This window comes from Clarias gariepinus, chromosome 12, assembly GCF_024256425.1.
Source record: "Clarias gariepinus isolate MV-2021 ecotype Netherlands chromosome 12, CGAR_prim_01v2, whole genome shotgun sequence".
In the NCBI taxonomy this organism is placed as follows: Eukaryota; Metazoa; Chordata; class Actinopteri; order Siluriformes; family Clariidae; genus Clarias; species Clarias gariepinus.
The window spans coordinates 12249659-12265347 of NC_071111.1; the positions used below are offsets into that span (position 1 = coordinate 12249659).

At 38.6% G+C, this 15689-nt stretch overlaps 1 protein-coding gene across 3 annotated transcripts in view; it reads right to left on the reverse strand.

Annotated features, from left to right (window-relative positions):
* Positions 1–2195: 2195 nt before the first annotated feature.
* The window catches only part of arhgef39 (Rho guanine nucleotide exchange factor (GEF) 39), a 61796-nt gene continuing 48302 nt past the window's right edge, over positions 2196–15689 (reverse strand). For 2 of the 3 annotated variants that reach the window (XM_053508696.1, XM_053508697.1), the window contains 5 exons: positions 11061–11290; positions 7001–7089; positions 4759–4888; positions 4523–4632; positions 2196–3229 (listed from right to left, as the gene is read on the reverse strand). In XM_053508696.1, the coding sequence (XP_053364671.1) occupies positions 3190–3229; positions 4523–4632; positions 4759–4888; positions 7001–7089; positions 11061–11290 (599 nt within the window). In that variant the 3' untranslated portion in view covers positions 2196–3189. The remainder of the gene's footprint in view (positions 3230–4522; positions 4633–4758; positions 4889–7000; positions 7090–11060; positions 11291–15689) is intronic. The other variant, XM_053508698.1, reaches the window with a different exon arrangement.

The following is a 15689-nucleotide window of genomic DNA, read 5'->3' on the forward strand; positions in this document are numbered from 1 at the left end:
CGTGGGTTGTTGGTATCATACATAGAGTGGATGGTAATACCTTATGAATATTTGTAACCAGAGTTAGCACATGTATAGAGAAAAAGGAGAAGTTTTATAGAGCACAAAACTTCAACAACACACAAAGATTAATCAAATTAAGATGTGATTTGCTTTATTTTGCTTGGGTTATACATTAAAGACAGGGACTACCTGTACACCAAAAGAGCTAAAGAGCAAACCAAGCATGGTGACCTCTATCATGAATAAATGATTTATGAACTCCAGATAATGCAGAGAAACATTCTATGTTTAGATGTGAGATACACTCTCATTTTATACATCTGATTTAAAAAAATGTGGTATGGGTAGGAGTTAACCTGATTATAAAAATGACTAAACAAATTCACCTATAGTGTAAATACTGATATAGAGTCTGCATTCATATATTACATCAAACAGAAACACAAGCACTACTCTACCAACAAAGCTATACTGCCACTCTGTGGCTTATTCCAACATCACTAAGCAATATTATGTCATTAAAGTCAGAAATGGAGGGGTTTTCTCCATTTCGAAAATATTGAACGCCACATGCACCAACAGAGATGCCAACAGATGGTTCCTGATAGTGGGAAAATAAAGGAATTTGGGGACGACAATTACCCTAATCTGCAGGTCTTTGGACTGTGGGAGAAAACTTGAGGAAACCTAACGAGCACGGAGAGAACATGCAAACACCATGCACACAGACCCAAGGAGGAAATCAAACCCTGATTCTGGAGGTGCAAGGGGACAGTGCTAACCACTAAGCCACCATGCTGCCTTGAAGCACATAACTTTGTTAAAAGTTAAATACTGTATATTATGGGAAGAAATGTCTGTGCTGTACAGTACTTCCTAAATATTCACTCACTCACTCACTGTCTATACCACTTTATCCTGCATACATGGTCATGTGGTCGGGCCTGGAGCCTATACCCTGACACTTGGGGTATGAGGCGGAGTACACCCTGGACAGGGTGCCAATCCATGGCAGGGTGCACACACACACACACACACACACACACACACACACACACACACACATATTACAAGAACGTCAATTAGCCGAATTTGCAGGAAGCATGGGGAAAACATACAAATTCCAGCACCATCTAGTGTTTTTTTGAGAATCGACTACAGATTACTTGTGCTGACTTGTCCCCAGTGGTCCCAGGATCGGCTCCAGATCCCCGAAGACCCTGACAAAGATGTGCTTTCTAAACAAGAATGATTTCCATACTTGGTATTCGTAGCCAACATGGTCTGTTAATGTTAAAGGTCAAGTTAATGAATTTCTCTTTCTTACTGATTTAAATACATTATAGCTGAAAAATGTACAGTTAATACATCGCAAGAAACTTTACTCATGATCAGAATATTTAAATCTTTGATAATATTGACTTATTTTTTTTTTTAAGTCTCTGTGGCTTTGTACAAATTCTATGCAGTTCTGTGCATAAAATAGGAAAAAAAAAAACACATTCTGAAAACAAATGAAAATCCACATAGAACACTTACTACAGGACAGTACAGTATGTCATGTACTACAGTACCAACAGCTCCTTTATGGACTCCCTTTGTCAGCAATCTCCATCTGTAAAATGAAGATGATTATGATAAATGACACACGTGCCAGCTGTGTGCTATAGCACTGTACAGCTAGATTGAGGTTAATCTCATCGTATACTTGTGTCTCACCTAAATCACTTATTCTGCATTTTAATACTGTAATCTATCACAAAATCCAAATAAAAAAATGCAAGTATTGAACAATACATATCTGATTATAAAATTGACTTACTTATGGGTAGCACTGCCACCTCACAGCATCTTTCCCTGAAACTGCAGTTATGTTCCATGTACTGTATAATTCCAAGTATTTTCATTCTCATCTCCAGAAAACATGAATGTACGGTGATTGCACTAGCAACTCTAACCTGCCCTTAGTTGTAAATAGGTGGGTGAATGTCTGTGCACATATTAATTATGGTGTAACAAATTTTACACTGTTTTCTCCGGACCCACCATGACAGGAAAAATAAAGCAAAGAACATCACACCTTCTTTGCCTCCACAAGTATGGTTTATTGTATACTGATAAACTTTTGATAAAGGATATATAATATAAGATGAATTTTCAAAACAAGGATTTCTTGTAGTTACAAATTTATAAGTTTGGATGATTATATTGAGCACAAGAGGGCGCTATTGGATATGCAATGAATCACAAGGCAGCTATTCAAATTCAAATTGCCAACATGCTCAGATTTGTAGTTCTAATAAAGCTATAATATACACAATTTAATGAAAGCATAAAGGTAACTATTAAAAGTATACGTATATGCATAGAATTTTACCAGTGACTAATCTGTTCAGTGTTGGACAGGGGTCTGATTATCTAATCAAACCTACTTTATAAAATAAAACAGAATCTAAATGACAAAAGTATAAATTGTAATTGCATAAACAGTCTCAGGGATTTGACTGATTAAAGCAGAAAAGCTTTTTGCACTATTGTCCAGTGTAACAGCTTTCAGTAACATTAATACAAATAGTAATAAGGGAATATGATAAAGAGACACATTATAAACAATATCACATAACACACACACTTTGGTTGCTTGTGGATTACTGATGATTACATAACACACTATATCACCACCATGGTACACACACAATCAGTAGTAAAATCCCTTCATGTATACCCTTTATATTGCACTTCACTAAATTTCCCAAAGAATTAGAACTCATGATGTTACAGTGTTAGAAATAACTGCAGGAGTAGCTATATGGATTATTAGTAGCTATATCATACAGAGTAAAATATATATAATACATATATTCTAAAAGCAAAACTGCTCAATTTGCTCAGAATTGAAAGATGTGCACATCTAGCCTATTCAGTCGACAGACCACACAACATAGAAATAAAACAGCTTTGTAACTCAGGAACACTGTCCATGTTAGTTCTTTGGCATTTAGCAGTTACAAGGACAAAAATAAAAACATTTTAGAGAAAATCACTCTTAAAATGCAGAACTGTATGAACTGTATGTTCCTTCAATTAAAAACCAAGCTAACACAGTATGCGGATCACTCCGATCTTATAGTCTCCAAGCGGTACAACCAGTTCTCTCAGACGGCATCAAGAACACTCGGCATCGCCTTACAGAATGACGCAGCTCGAGCCAGACGATTCCTCGGATCTGTTGGTGAAATATGTACACCTTATTATACACTTCCAGAATCTTCGTAAGAGCAAACACAGTATTGGAAGGGGAAGAAAAAAAAAAAACAAGGATTTAGGCATGTTCCAATCCTTCATTTTTTAACATCATAGTAATAACAGAGCTCTGAGTCATGGCCTTTTGACATTTCTTCATTTCAGCTAATCACGAGCGCAGCATGAAAAATTATGATCTTAAAGAAGCTGCTTGAGTTTGCATAAAGATGATTCACCAGTGTGAGCTGATAGCAGTTCAGCATTTGATGATAATCCTGGGTTAATCCCATACTCAGTATTGGGTTGGTATGGATTATAATTAGAGGTATACGTTAACAGATTTAATAACCATTTTTTCCCCTCAATGCTATTTAAGACATGTTGCTTGTAACTGCTTATATTGTGTCAAAAGTAATCAAATGAAGATATATTTATTTGTGTGTGTTTGTGTGCGTTGTGTACACGCCGTGTGTGTATATGTACTGTATGTCTGTAAAATGTGCTTTTAATGCATACAATATATGGTACCTACAATATTTGCCCCAAATGTATTTCAAAATAGAAATAATATATTTTATTTGGAAAATACAACCATTGTCGTATTATTGATATTTAAACTGAGATGAAATGTATTTTAATATTATTAATATTATTATTATTACAATTATCACATTTTATGTTAAAATTTATTATATTTTAGAACATTATAAAATTTTTCCTCCTATCCACAGATTCATTTTTGGCTAATTACATTTATTTTATTAGGTTTAAAAATTTTATTTATTTATTTATTTTTTAAATTAATTATTTATTTTTTTTATAATGTTTTATATAGAAATATCTATAAATACCTTTATTATATATAAATCCTGATACAGATATTGCAACCTTAAATATCAACCAATATTGATATTTACTTGCGTTTTGCAATTTTTTAAAGCTGATGTGTTAAAAAAACATCATTAAAACTAAATCATTCATTACAACAGATATTTCATATAAAACATTTCTAGTTCAAAAAAATATATAAATCTTTTCCAAATTCAGTTATAACCTTCTCCTTTTGTTAGACCACATTCACATAGATTTTTTAGTCTACTATATTTTTGCTGGTATTCTGGGTATCAGATATCAGATACATGCTATCTCTCGGTCTTATTGTGTATTTTTTCCCCCCGTTTTTTATTTTTGCAAGGGTGTGTAGTTGAAAAAAAGAAAAAAAAAAAAAAAACCTAAATCTAAGGGCTAGCATTATCCTTCTTGGAAGCGACTGTACCTTCCAGAAGGAGCCTCGGAGAGTTTTATCTTCTTGGATGCGCTGCCTGCACTCTCTCCAGCTGGAGGTCTGTAGTTGCTCGTGCTGCTTTCAGTCCCCTGTTCACTCGCCTGCACAAAAACACACACTCTCAATGTCTCTATGGAGGGTAACAGAGGATCGGCTGAATAATTCACCCCTTCGGTTCATTTTTCTTTGCAGTGAAGTGTGTGTGTGTGATGGTGCGAGTCTCTGACCATAACCCTCTTCCTGCTGTGTATTTGGGACGGGGCTGGTGCACTCTGCTGGCTATGTGTGGCTGCACGGAGCGGTGGTCGGAGAAGCTCTTCTCTCCTGTGCACTACTGTGCTCTTCGTTTTCAGCCTTCTGCCAGGAGACACAGACAGACATGCATTAGAGTGCATACAATTTAAGGCAGTGCACTCGGTCAGTGGACACATACAGGATTTGTGCATGTGTGTGTACATGCTAGTGTGGTGAAAAACTGTGGCACTAATTGACTCGAGGGTGTTCTGCGAGATTTATTCAGCTTTCTCTTCTGCTTGTCACCACAATAAACAAGTGTGTGTGTATATGTGTGTATATATATGTAAACATACAGAGAGAGAGAGAGAGAGAGAAAAAAAATTATATTAGACTTTATTAAATTTACATCTACCTGTATTCGGATTAACTTTATTTGGAATTGTCTTGTGCTTAAATGTGCGAAAACCTCTTCCAATTGCTAGGTAAAATTGAATGTCATTGGTTTCAAAGATTAATATCTTCTAATTTCTGATGCTCAAATTTCCCCATGACAAGCATTAAAAATAAATATGATCCTGAAACTAAAAGCAGGAATCTGATAGTTGCCCACAGAAGCAAAACATTGCATTTGCATCAATGATAAATCATAGGGATCTGGATTCTAAAAGCCAGTATGCAGCTAGAGGACAAAAGAAGAATCATTAGCGGATATACTGATTCAGTTTTACAATTACGAATAAGATACAATTGGGTACGAATGACCAAATCCTCTGGTGGCTTAAAGCCACACGATATTATATATATATATATATATATATATATATATATATATATATATATATATATATATATATATATATAAATAAAAGAAGGGTAAAAAAAATGCTGCATTTGTTGTCTTAAGAAACTGTAAAGATATAAACCTTAAGGAGAAGCAGTTCAGCCCTGTCCCAGATGTTCCCCCTTAACTCCTCTTTTGTGCGCTATGTTCTCTATAAAACCTGCCCAATATGAACATCAAATAAATCTCACTCACTCTCTCATCATCTAAACTGCTTCATCCTGTATACAGGGTCACGGGGGGCCTGGAACCTATCCCAGGAGACTGGGGGCATGAGGCAGGGTACTGAACACCCTGCTGTCAGAATCAAATGCTTTAATATATAGGGTCATGCACTGTGACTAAAGATGCAGCTTATTTTACAATTTTAAAGAAAATCTAACAGGACACATTTGTTCCTGTTGCGCAAAGTCCCAAAATAGTTTTAATACTGTAGTGTCCAACAGGAACACGAGCCTGACTGAGATGTTTCGGCTCTGTAAGTTTCATCTAATAAACGTCGCCTTTAGTCCGGCAGAAGGTGCAGTATATACAGTAGCTTGCATGCAGATTTGCTGTCTGGATATGTCAGGTATAACCCCAACCACAGAGCGCACTTATGAGCACTTTTTGTCATAAAGACTTTGGGGATATTGACGGACCTACTGCCATGTAAAACTTTACAGTGTCATTATTATTGAGTCATTAAATATAGGGCGCTATTATTTTATGTGAGTATTGGTCATTTGTTATTGCGCTGTTGTCACAAGGAACAGGCTTTGTGTTTCTGCTGTCTGTTGACACACTGGACACGTCCCTCAATTTATAATTTAATGCAGGAAAAAAAAAAGTTTTGAGTGGCTTTAATTACAGGTTAAATGTAAAAAAACTATTTGTTCTTTCTTTTTCAAGCAGCAGAGAAATCAAAACACACTCGCTTGACTAGATCTCAACAGGTCATTTGCTTTATCTCTCCATTTCTCACAAACAAACACACCTTTTCCTCCTCCTGCCGCTCGCCTCTGACCTCGGCCACCACAACCTGTCCAGCTCAGTGGCTAATTACACTCCCTTGAGCTTGCGATTTGGGCAGAGGGCCAGCGGCGAGAAGGCTCCTCACTGTGAGGCCTCTGTGCACTGCCATCACTCTGACAGGCCTATAAACTAATTAGCCTAGCCATGAGAGTCGGGTCTTTTCCCCTGTGAGGAGCTCGACCTGATGCTAACCTCCTTGTGCACCCACGTCCTTTGAAAGAAGACAAGGTTGATGCTAAACTAGCCGTGACTTGCCTTTACTATAGGTTGGAGCTCTGGAGGAGGGGACAGAGAGAGAGAGAGAGAACAGAGCTCTGAGGTTCACAATTAACTCAGTCCTACAACAGTGTAATGATATGTATAGAGCTAGGGCCTACCCGATGGCCAAGCAAAGACTGCGGTACCAATCGTTTATGTCTTCCTGATCGCTGGACATGAGGAGCAGTTTTGCACTGGAGAAGGTCAACTGCAAGAGAGAAGGGAAAGAAAAAAAAAAAAGAACACAAAAGGAAGAGGATGAATGCTGTTAATTGTTCAGCTTTATCCTGATTGGTGTTGATTATTTAAATTTCAATCATGTGGTAAACAATTCTACAAGCTGAATTATGAATATAAAATGTTTTCTACCAAAGGCCTCTTGGCAACCCTGTTTATATAATTGCTATTTTTCTTAATTATCTTATTATTATTATTATCATTATTATTATTATAAGCGAAAGAATAAAGAAAGGTTGATGAGGGAATGACTGTTCATGTCTGTCTTAACAGAAGCAATAACTTGAAATAACTTGTTTCTTAGGAGTTATGCAACATTAACACTCACTTAAAATGTAAAAAAAAAAAAAAAAAAAAAAAAAAAAAAGCATGACATGTAGCTCATTAATCAATTTTAAACAGTAATTATTGGTACAAGAAGAACGAAATACCCCCTGGAAACTAACCAATATCTGGGTAATAACTCTGCTTTGTGCAAGGCGGCATCACGCCACAATATGGAGGATTACGTTCTTTACCATAACAGCCCGCCATGTTTTATTCCTTAAATATACGAGTATAGAACAGAACAGGGAAGTCCTATTCCTCAGATGTCTCAGTTTGTGAGGAAGCTTGGGTCAGAGTGCAGGGTCAAACATGATACTTTACCCCTGGGGCAGAGCGGGGTTAAGGGCCTAGCATTTGGGTGTTGTTCACAAACTTCTGATTGGTAGCCCATAACCAGAACCACTGTGGCACCACTGCTCCGAGAGGAAGAACAGTAAAGGATCTTTCGTCGCAAAAATGTTTCGCAATAATTCTTTTATTCTAGAAGCAACAGGAAGCAAATAACTCTTTGTGCTCACTAGAGGGCAGCCCCGAACCACTAACGCAGAGAATTTTCCAGCAGGACCCAGCAGAAAATGAAGACTGTTTACACTACCGTTATTAGCCATGGTCTTCACCGAAATGAAGGGACATTAATTATCGAAAGTAATAGCAAGGGCGAGACAACATCTGTGGCCTTCTGTGCATTGCACACCTCCTGCAAGAACCAAGACTAACCTCATGAATCCACCTTTCGACCACGGTGATTGTTCATCTACATGCCAGGAAGTCAAATCTCAAAACAGGCCATCAACTGGGGAATAAAACAGCTGGAGGAAAACCGAGAGAGACACCTGTCGACCAAAGATGCACACTCGATGCTAATTTGGCGGCCCCCTGCACTCGAGAAGTTAGTTCGGCATCTCTCTTTTCCTTCTGGTATCAGTCGGCTCATCGTCCGAGTCAACAGTAATTATCATCACTCATCCATGCCGAGGAGACTTTAGCGAGAGATTAGGCATGTCAAACAACACAATGGGTGCTGTCCAAGACCAAACAAAAGGCACACGCTTTATCCTTGAATAATTACAAACCGGAACCCATTAGAGTGGATTATAATTGGGGTCCGGGAAAATATTAAATGACCTTTCACATTTACCTGGGGCCATCGGAACAGAGGAAACAGCGGCGGTTACCGCCGGCATATCAATAATCAGTTTTAATCTTTATTACAGCCAGGACAGAATCCTAACAATGAGAAGACATGAAGGCAAAGGATAGTTCGTTTAAAAAAAAAAAAAAAAAAAAAGCAGCTCCATTGTTAAATCTGGGAAAAGGAGATATCTTATTATTTATTAAATAGATTAAGATTTCAAATGTACTATCGAAAGTCTTATCTAATTACAGAGTTCAGTGAGCAAGGCGCAAGCTGGTATGAAGTGCCATTTACATCAGGCGGCCACCACATGGGGGGCGGAAGGCTTGATTTATGCACACATAGATCCCGCTTCTTCTGCGACGGGGTAATTAGGGATTTGTCACATAATCTGACCCTCTTAGGTAGGAATGACTATGTATAATGTGAACAACGGAGCACGAACGCTATATTCATGGCGCACATAATTCCGCTTGATTATTTATACATCAAAGAGATTCTGTCATGAACGCGGAATAATGTTCAACAGGAGACAAGGACAGAACTGAAAGATAGAAAAAAAAAAAAGAAACAACGAAATTCTGCAAAATACAAACATGTAGAAAGGAAATATTCGGCGGAGTTTTTTTTTTTCTTCTCCTTAAAGAACCCCCTTTTCCTTTTACTTCTTTTTCTTCTTACAAACTTTGCATATAGATTGCCATGGCATTTCCAGCTGTCAAATTTAATTTGGCTTTAATTCTTCATGGCATGGACGAGGAGGGGCCTAAGAGTGCTGACAGTCTCTTTCCCCTCTGGTCCAGGTAGGAGGTGGGGTGCACCAGGGATCGATAATGTGTCCTTATGAGAAATTACGCCTAATGCTATTGAGTATGCATTTGAGCCCTGGGTCGGATAACAAGCTAATGAAATGCCATTTCTTGCCATTAGATAACGTGCAGCAGCAGCCGCAGCTGCCGCAAAGAGGCAGGCTGGAGTGGGGCTGGAAAAGAGAAGAGCAATAACAGTGCTTGAGCAAGATGTATTTGCTGGTACAGAGGATGAGATGGCTCTCGGCTCTAATCTGATGGAGTGGTGCAAGAGGGTTCTCTTATCCCATCAGGACAAGCGTTTAAGCAGTCCATCAGCGAGCACTAAATGATGCCTAAACCATACAGGACATCACTAGGCCTCTTACATGATCTCAGTGTATCTTTGATCTGAAATGGCATTCAAATGATTTTTACTTTCTGTGAAGCAAGCAAAATTACAAATATAATTGAGCTTTAAGTTCTGCCACCTCTACTGTATATATGACATGTATGAAAAACAAATACATTCATATTGTTTAATTCGAAAGCTAGAAATTAAGGAAAGAATCCTCATTTAATCAAGATGTTGAATAAAATATTTCGCCATTTCTTTTTCAAGTTTGCAAAACGGCATAATTGAGCTGAGAGCAGAAGCCTGACAATATGAAAGCCCTCGTTCCTGTATGAATATTGATAATGCTCAAACTGTTTGCTTGGGACTGCAGCGGTTGAGAGTGCACTACACTCAGCTGAATGTTTCACGACAGCACACAGATCATTTAGATGTAATTTGTCACCCGACAGCAACACAGGCCTGGAAAGAGATCAAGCAGCGAGGAGCCACATTAAAACTTGAACCGTTATGAGGAACCAGAGCAATTAGAGAGAGAAGAATGATGCATCGAGCATTTTTGCTAACTTGGGGATCCAATCTGTCTGAAATCAATTAATCTTTTAACCTCGCGTGTGCCGAAATGTTACACTTGATGGAGGAGATTTGGCAAGAATGGTGACAAATCTAGAAAATGATTCAGATGTAGTGGAGAAAAGTTTCCTGAGTATGTTTTGTCATATCCTGAGTACAGTTTGGTAACTAGATGGTAAGTAACTAAAATTATGCTGAAATGCCAGATATAAAATGGCTAAGATGTGAGGATTACTGACAGTATTAAGGTCTTAATTATACTGCATTGTGGGAATTATAAAAGAAATAAAAATTGTGTTCTGATTGCCTGGAATTTTCATTGGTTTAATGGAACTGTTTCTATATGTCAAAAAAAAAAAAACATAATCAAAAAATTAAGTGAGATTTAATATCTGTTTATTTCGCAGTTTACTTTATTAATGTCTTTTGTAAATGCTTTGACTGTTTTCATATGCAAAAACTGATTACAGTGTTGGAAATGTGGAATTTTTCCCAATATTTTTGGGTGGCTGGAATGAATTATCTGCATTTACGTTGTTTTTTTTATGGAAAAATGCAGTTTGCTATACAAAATTTCATGTTACAAAATCAATCTATATAGCGAGAGTCCATTATATTATGCATCATAGTAGTAGTGTAATTTTTTTTTAATATGACATAATATTTTGGCTTTATCCCTCATCCAGCTAGAGCATTACTGTACCTAACCCGTCGTACCGAAGTGTGTGGAGCAGTAGTGTACTGTATGTGGTGGATAAACTCACACTGATGAGGCCTCCCTGGCTTTTGGTGTGGCCGAACACTTTGTCCACGGTGCACTCCTTAAGCGGGAAGACTCTCTGACAGACCAGCTTGTCTCCATTTGTCGGGTGCATTGGACTACACCGTGTGGCTTGAATCAAGATGTCCGAGAAGAGAAAAAACATCTTGGGTTTGGTCTCCTTGCCTTTACGAGGTACCATTTTCAGCCAACCTTCACGGATATACCAGCGATCTGACAGACAGAGGAGAGGAGATGAAAGGAGATGAGAGGAGAATAAGCTCACATCGAGATAGAGCCCTTAGACTCATTAATATGTTGGCTTATTAATTTACATTCAACTTACAAACATTCAACGTGTACAGCAGGTTACAATGGCTGCGACTGGGATGTTACCCTTTATGGCTTTGTAGAGTCGGCTCTCTACGCCGACTGACTGGCAGGTGTATGATGGCTACTAAATTGGATGCTGACATTTTGCAAGATAAGATTAAATTTCACTCTCGCCAACGATTCCTTATTTGCCCTGGAACACCTTGAGATTGCAGCCATAGCGGAGAGTTCAAAATGGATACTCTGAGCAAAAGAAGAGCTTTCTATGATTAGCAGGCGGGCCGAGCAGGGGTCAAATTGCTTTTAAAATGCCACGGGTTTTAATATGTGACCACAATAAGGACATGGCGCGTGCGACTCACGGGTGGAGTGTGAACATTAGATTTGATGGCTCCTGTAAATCGGTTAAATTCATTTAACTGGGCAAAGTCTGCTTGTTGCACAACAAATGGCGAGGTCTAAATCAGGAGGCTGTCCCTGAGCGAAAGCACTCGATGCTAACAACATCCAGAGACAATATTGTCCCATGTTCCAAGGGAAACTCATCCTGCGGTAATAGGAGATAGATTACAGTCGCTTATGATAGTCATTATCAATTACGGAACTATTCTCACTATGAGGTGTGTGCAATATCAAACTACAGTACATTTCCCATCTGTCTGAACATCTTTATGTCATGAGAAGTGTGAAGGGAGCCAAGCTAGAGATCGTATTCGTGTGTCAGGGTTTTTAAAAATGAAGATTTATTTTCCTGCCATCTAGAAACCAAGCTGAAAAGAATCCTCTGCAGGGTGTCACGAACCGGATGAAGTCAGTAATGAAACTGGCATCAAGACTTTTGCCCCACCCACATTTATATACAGTAGATATTTTTAAAACAGCATTTCTGAAAAGCAAAAAACAACCCTGAAGGTTATAATAGACATTAAAGGAAACTTATTTTCGAACCAAAACCTACTGCTACAGCGTGAATCCGTGCTTGCCCTCTGCAGTATAACTCTGTAGTCTTTAATTTTATATTTGATAGGACTGAAATTCCCACAAAAAGTTTTTAGACTTTTAAGTTTTTAGAGTCTCATCCAAAAAAACAAAACAAAAGTGGACTTTATATCAGCCTAAACACCTTTCCTCATTATAATGAACTTTCAGGCTCTTACTACACAGTATGATGGCGAATAAGTCACTGCTATATCTATCTGATATCACCCAAATCAGCATGGGTTCCCTGTTGAGTCGGGATCCTCTCATGGTTTCTTCCTATCGTCAAATTATTTCTTGTCATCACCGTTGGCTTGCTCATCAGGGACATACACTCACTCACTGTCTATACCTCTTTATCCTGTTCTCAGCGTCGCGGGGACCGGAAGCCTATCCCAGGAGGCTTAGGGCACGAGGCGGGGTACACCCTGGACAGGGTGCCAATCCACTCGTATGGCACACACACATACACTCACACACCATGAGCAATTTGGGAACACCAATTAGCCTAATCTGCATGTCTTTGGACTGTGCGAGGAAACCGGCTTAACCGGAGGAAACCCACCAATCACGTGGAGAACATACAAACTCCATGCACACAGAGAAGTCAATCAAGTCTGGCCCGGACCCTGGAGGTGCAAGCTGACAGTGCTAACTTATTTTCATATCTAAAACTGCTTTGCGACAACATCTATTATTAAAAACATTAAATAAATATATTTTGCAACTTCATTAAGCTTTGTTCTAATACTATCAAATCTGTGTGAAGGTTTCAGAATATGATTATACACCACTCTAGAGATGCAAACTAGAGAATTCAATTCAATTTTATTTGTATACCACCTTTAACATTAGTCACAGTCTCAAAGCAGCTTTACAAAATTATAAAAGGTATGGAAATCAAATATAGACTAAATATAGAAAAAATATAGACTAACTAAATTAACTAATTTATCTTTAATGAACGAATCTGTACGGCAGAATTTCAGTCCTGAACTATTGAGTGACCACAGTAACAAACCATCGCAGAAAAACTGCCTGTATCAACCTATTCCAAGAGCATCCTTATGATCATCAAAAACAAGACAATATTCTGTTGAACAGAAGTGAACTCATTGTAGTCTATTTTCACATTGGCTTTGGTTTTTCTACTGTAAATTACCCATAATTATTCCTTAGGTGGTGATACAACAATGGTTTAGTCCTTCTAATCTGTCTAGCTCTCTCATCTGTACAATGTGTTTGAGAAGGTCGGGTTGCAGAGCTTTGATTTCCATGGTAATACCGTCATCAAAGTCAATGTGCATTTGCATACACTAACCAGGCGACCCTAATCACTGTTCCTGTACATAGCTGGATTGCACCGACATGATGTTGAATGTCTCCGTTCCCCCATGATGTACAGTAACAGTGACCGGACTTTATTTTATTTATGATCTGTGTGAAGATTGTGAGACTGATAAACATGTTACTGTTGTAACCGCACTAGCAATTAGTTTTTGTAATGAATCCAGAGCGACTTACAAAAAGCGCTTTGAAGTTTCCGTAGATGCTTACACTGGGTTAATAGGTTACTAACTAAGTGCCATCAGTCAAACACAGTTAGGAAAGTTTTTAGTTTTCAGTCCAAGTATATTTTTCAGATATATTCAGTGTATAATGTGCATCAGACTGGAGTGTCTATTAAAAAAAAAAAAAAAAGTCCTAGCTGGTCAAACAATTAACATACATAAGCTTGAAATCAGCGCTCAAGTAGCAAATATATTAAATCATATTTCCTTTTATTCAAGCACTGTCATTCTGTCAGTTCCTTTGTCTATGTTTTAGACTGACACGTCTACGAAAAACTCGGTCTGCTCCATCAAGAGCGTGCAGTTCAAAGAGCAGGAACTTGGAGCGCCCCTCTCCATGTCGTTCGCTTTTAACTCCCCCTGTCAAAGAGCACCTCTGCCCAGCTACAAAGGCCCGATGAATTTCTGGGTGCTAAAGGTTGCACTACAAAGGCTGCCGTGTCCTCCTGATGTGACCGGGCCAAAGACTGGGAGACACATGAAAGCCCGCCGTGCGTATGATGGGTGCGGGATGACACCGAGCGTGATCATTGTTAATTTGAAGCCGGACTTGGTTTGATAGGTTATACTTTCATGTCAGGAATCTACAAAGGCTTCGGCGGAAAAGCTTTTCAAAGCCTGCGAAGCCACTCTTGACTCTTGAGACACAAGTTCTGTTCTTCCTGCTGAAATATATATACACACACACATACACACGTGTGCTCAAAGTTATGTCCTACATTGGTCTTGTAAAGAAAGAAGCGAAGAAAGGCAGTCGTCAGGTATCCTGAAGTATCGCTCCAACAAGAGAAGCAAGGTTGTGGTGTTAATCAATGGTTTGTTGTTTTTCTTCGTCTCAGGCTGCCTTTTTGTCCTTTAGCGTGTAAAAAGTGGAGAGATGAGCCGGAGAGCTTGTGGACAGAAGTAGCAGTAGTGGCGGCAGTGCGCCCGCTCATGGCTCTCAGGAAACAGACAAACTGTCTGCCGTATCGATGTCCCATTGATTCGGACTTTGCTTCTGAGAATCATTTGCACCCTTATCTCCATGCTCATCACTTAAAGGCAAAGTCCGCCTGACAACATTAAATGTGTTTATACTGAAATATTCATGATGCGCTTAGTGACTCTGGTGCAAATTAGATTTTGCTGTGAGAAGTTTGTGGTTGTCTCTTATCACAGGAGGACAGTGCAAGTGTAGTTACAATAGGCTTTAATGGAAGAAAAAGTTTTTGGAATCCGATCTGTTTGAGAAGAACGTACAGATGAGGACGTGAGACAGCTAGACAGATTAAATTAATAAAGGCGCTGCTTTATCACTCTCTTTAATTTGAGACTAAGCAAGGATCATTCTTTCTGTAAAAGACTAAAATCTTATGGGCAATGTAGAAAACCATAAGCCAAATTGAAGAGAGTTGGAGATATCACGTTAGTTATAAAGATTAATATGTAAGTTGTTCAGGGTGGATTTTTTTCCTTTAATATCATAGATGCCACTTGCATCAGCATCTTTCAGGCACTTAATCATGGATAAAGTGTAAGCCTGTTGAGTTTGCTTTCTATAAAGAGTCAGCAAGAGGTAAAAAAAAAAAAAAAAAAAAAAAAGCTTTAATGGACAAAAGTGAGGAGCTTGGGAGAAATCTAGAGGCCTGAAAATCCTGCCCGAGAGGAAAAGTGAGAGGGATTTTAACACTTCCCACATCCGGCTCTGCGTGAAAGGAGATCGCTGCTCGTTGGGTATTCATCGCCAGCCTCGAACCACCTTTGTGCACGCG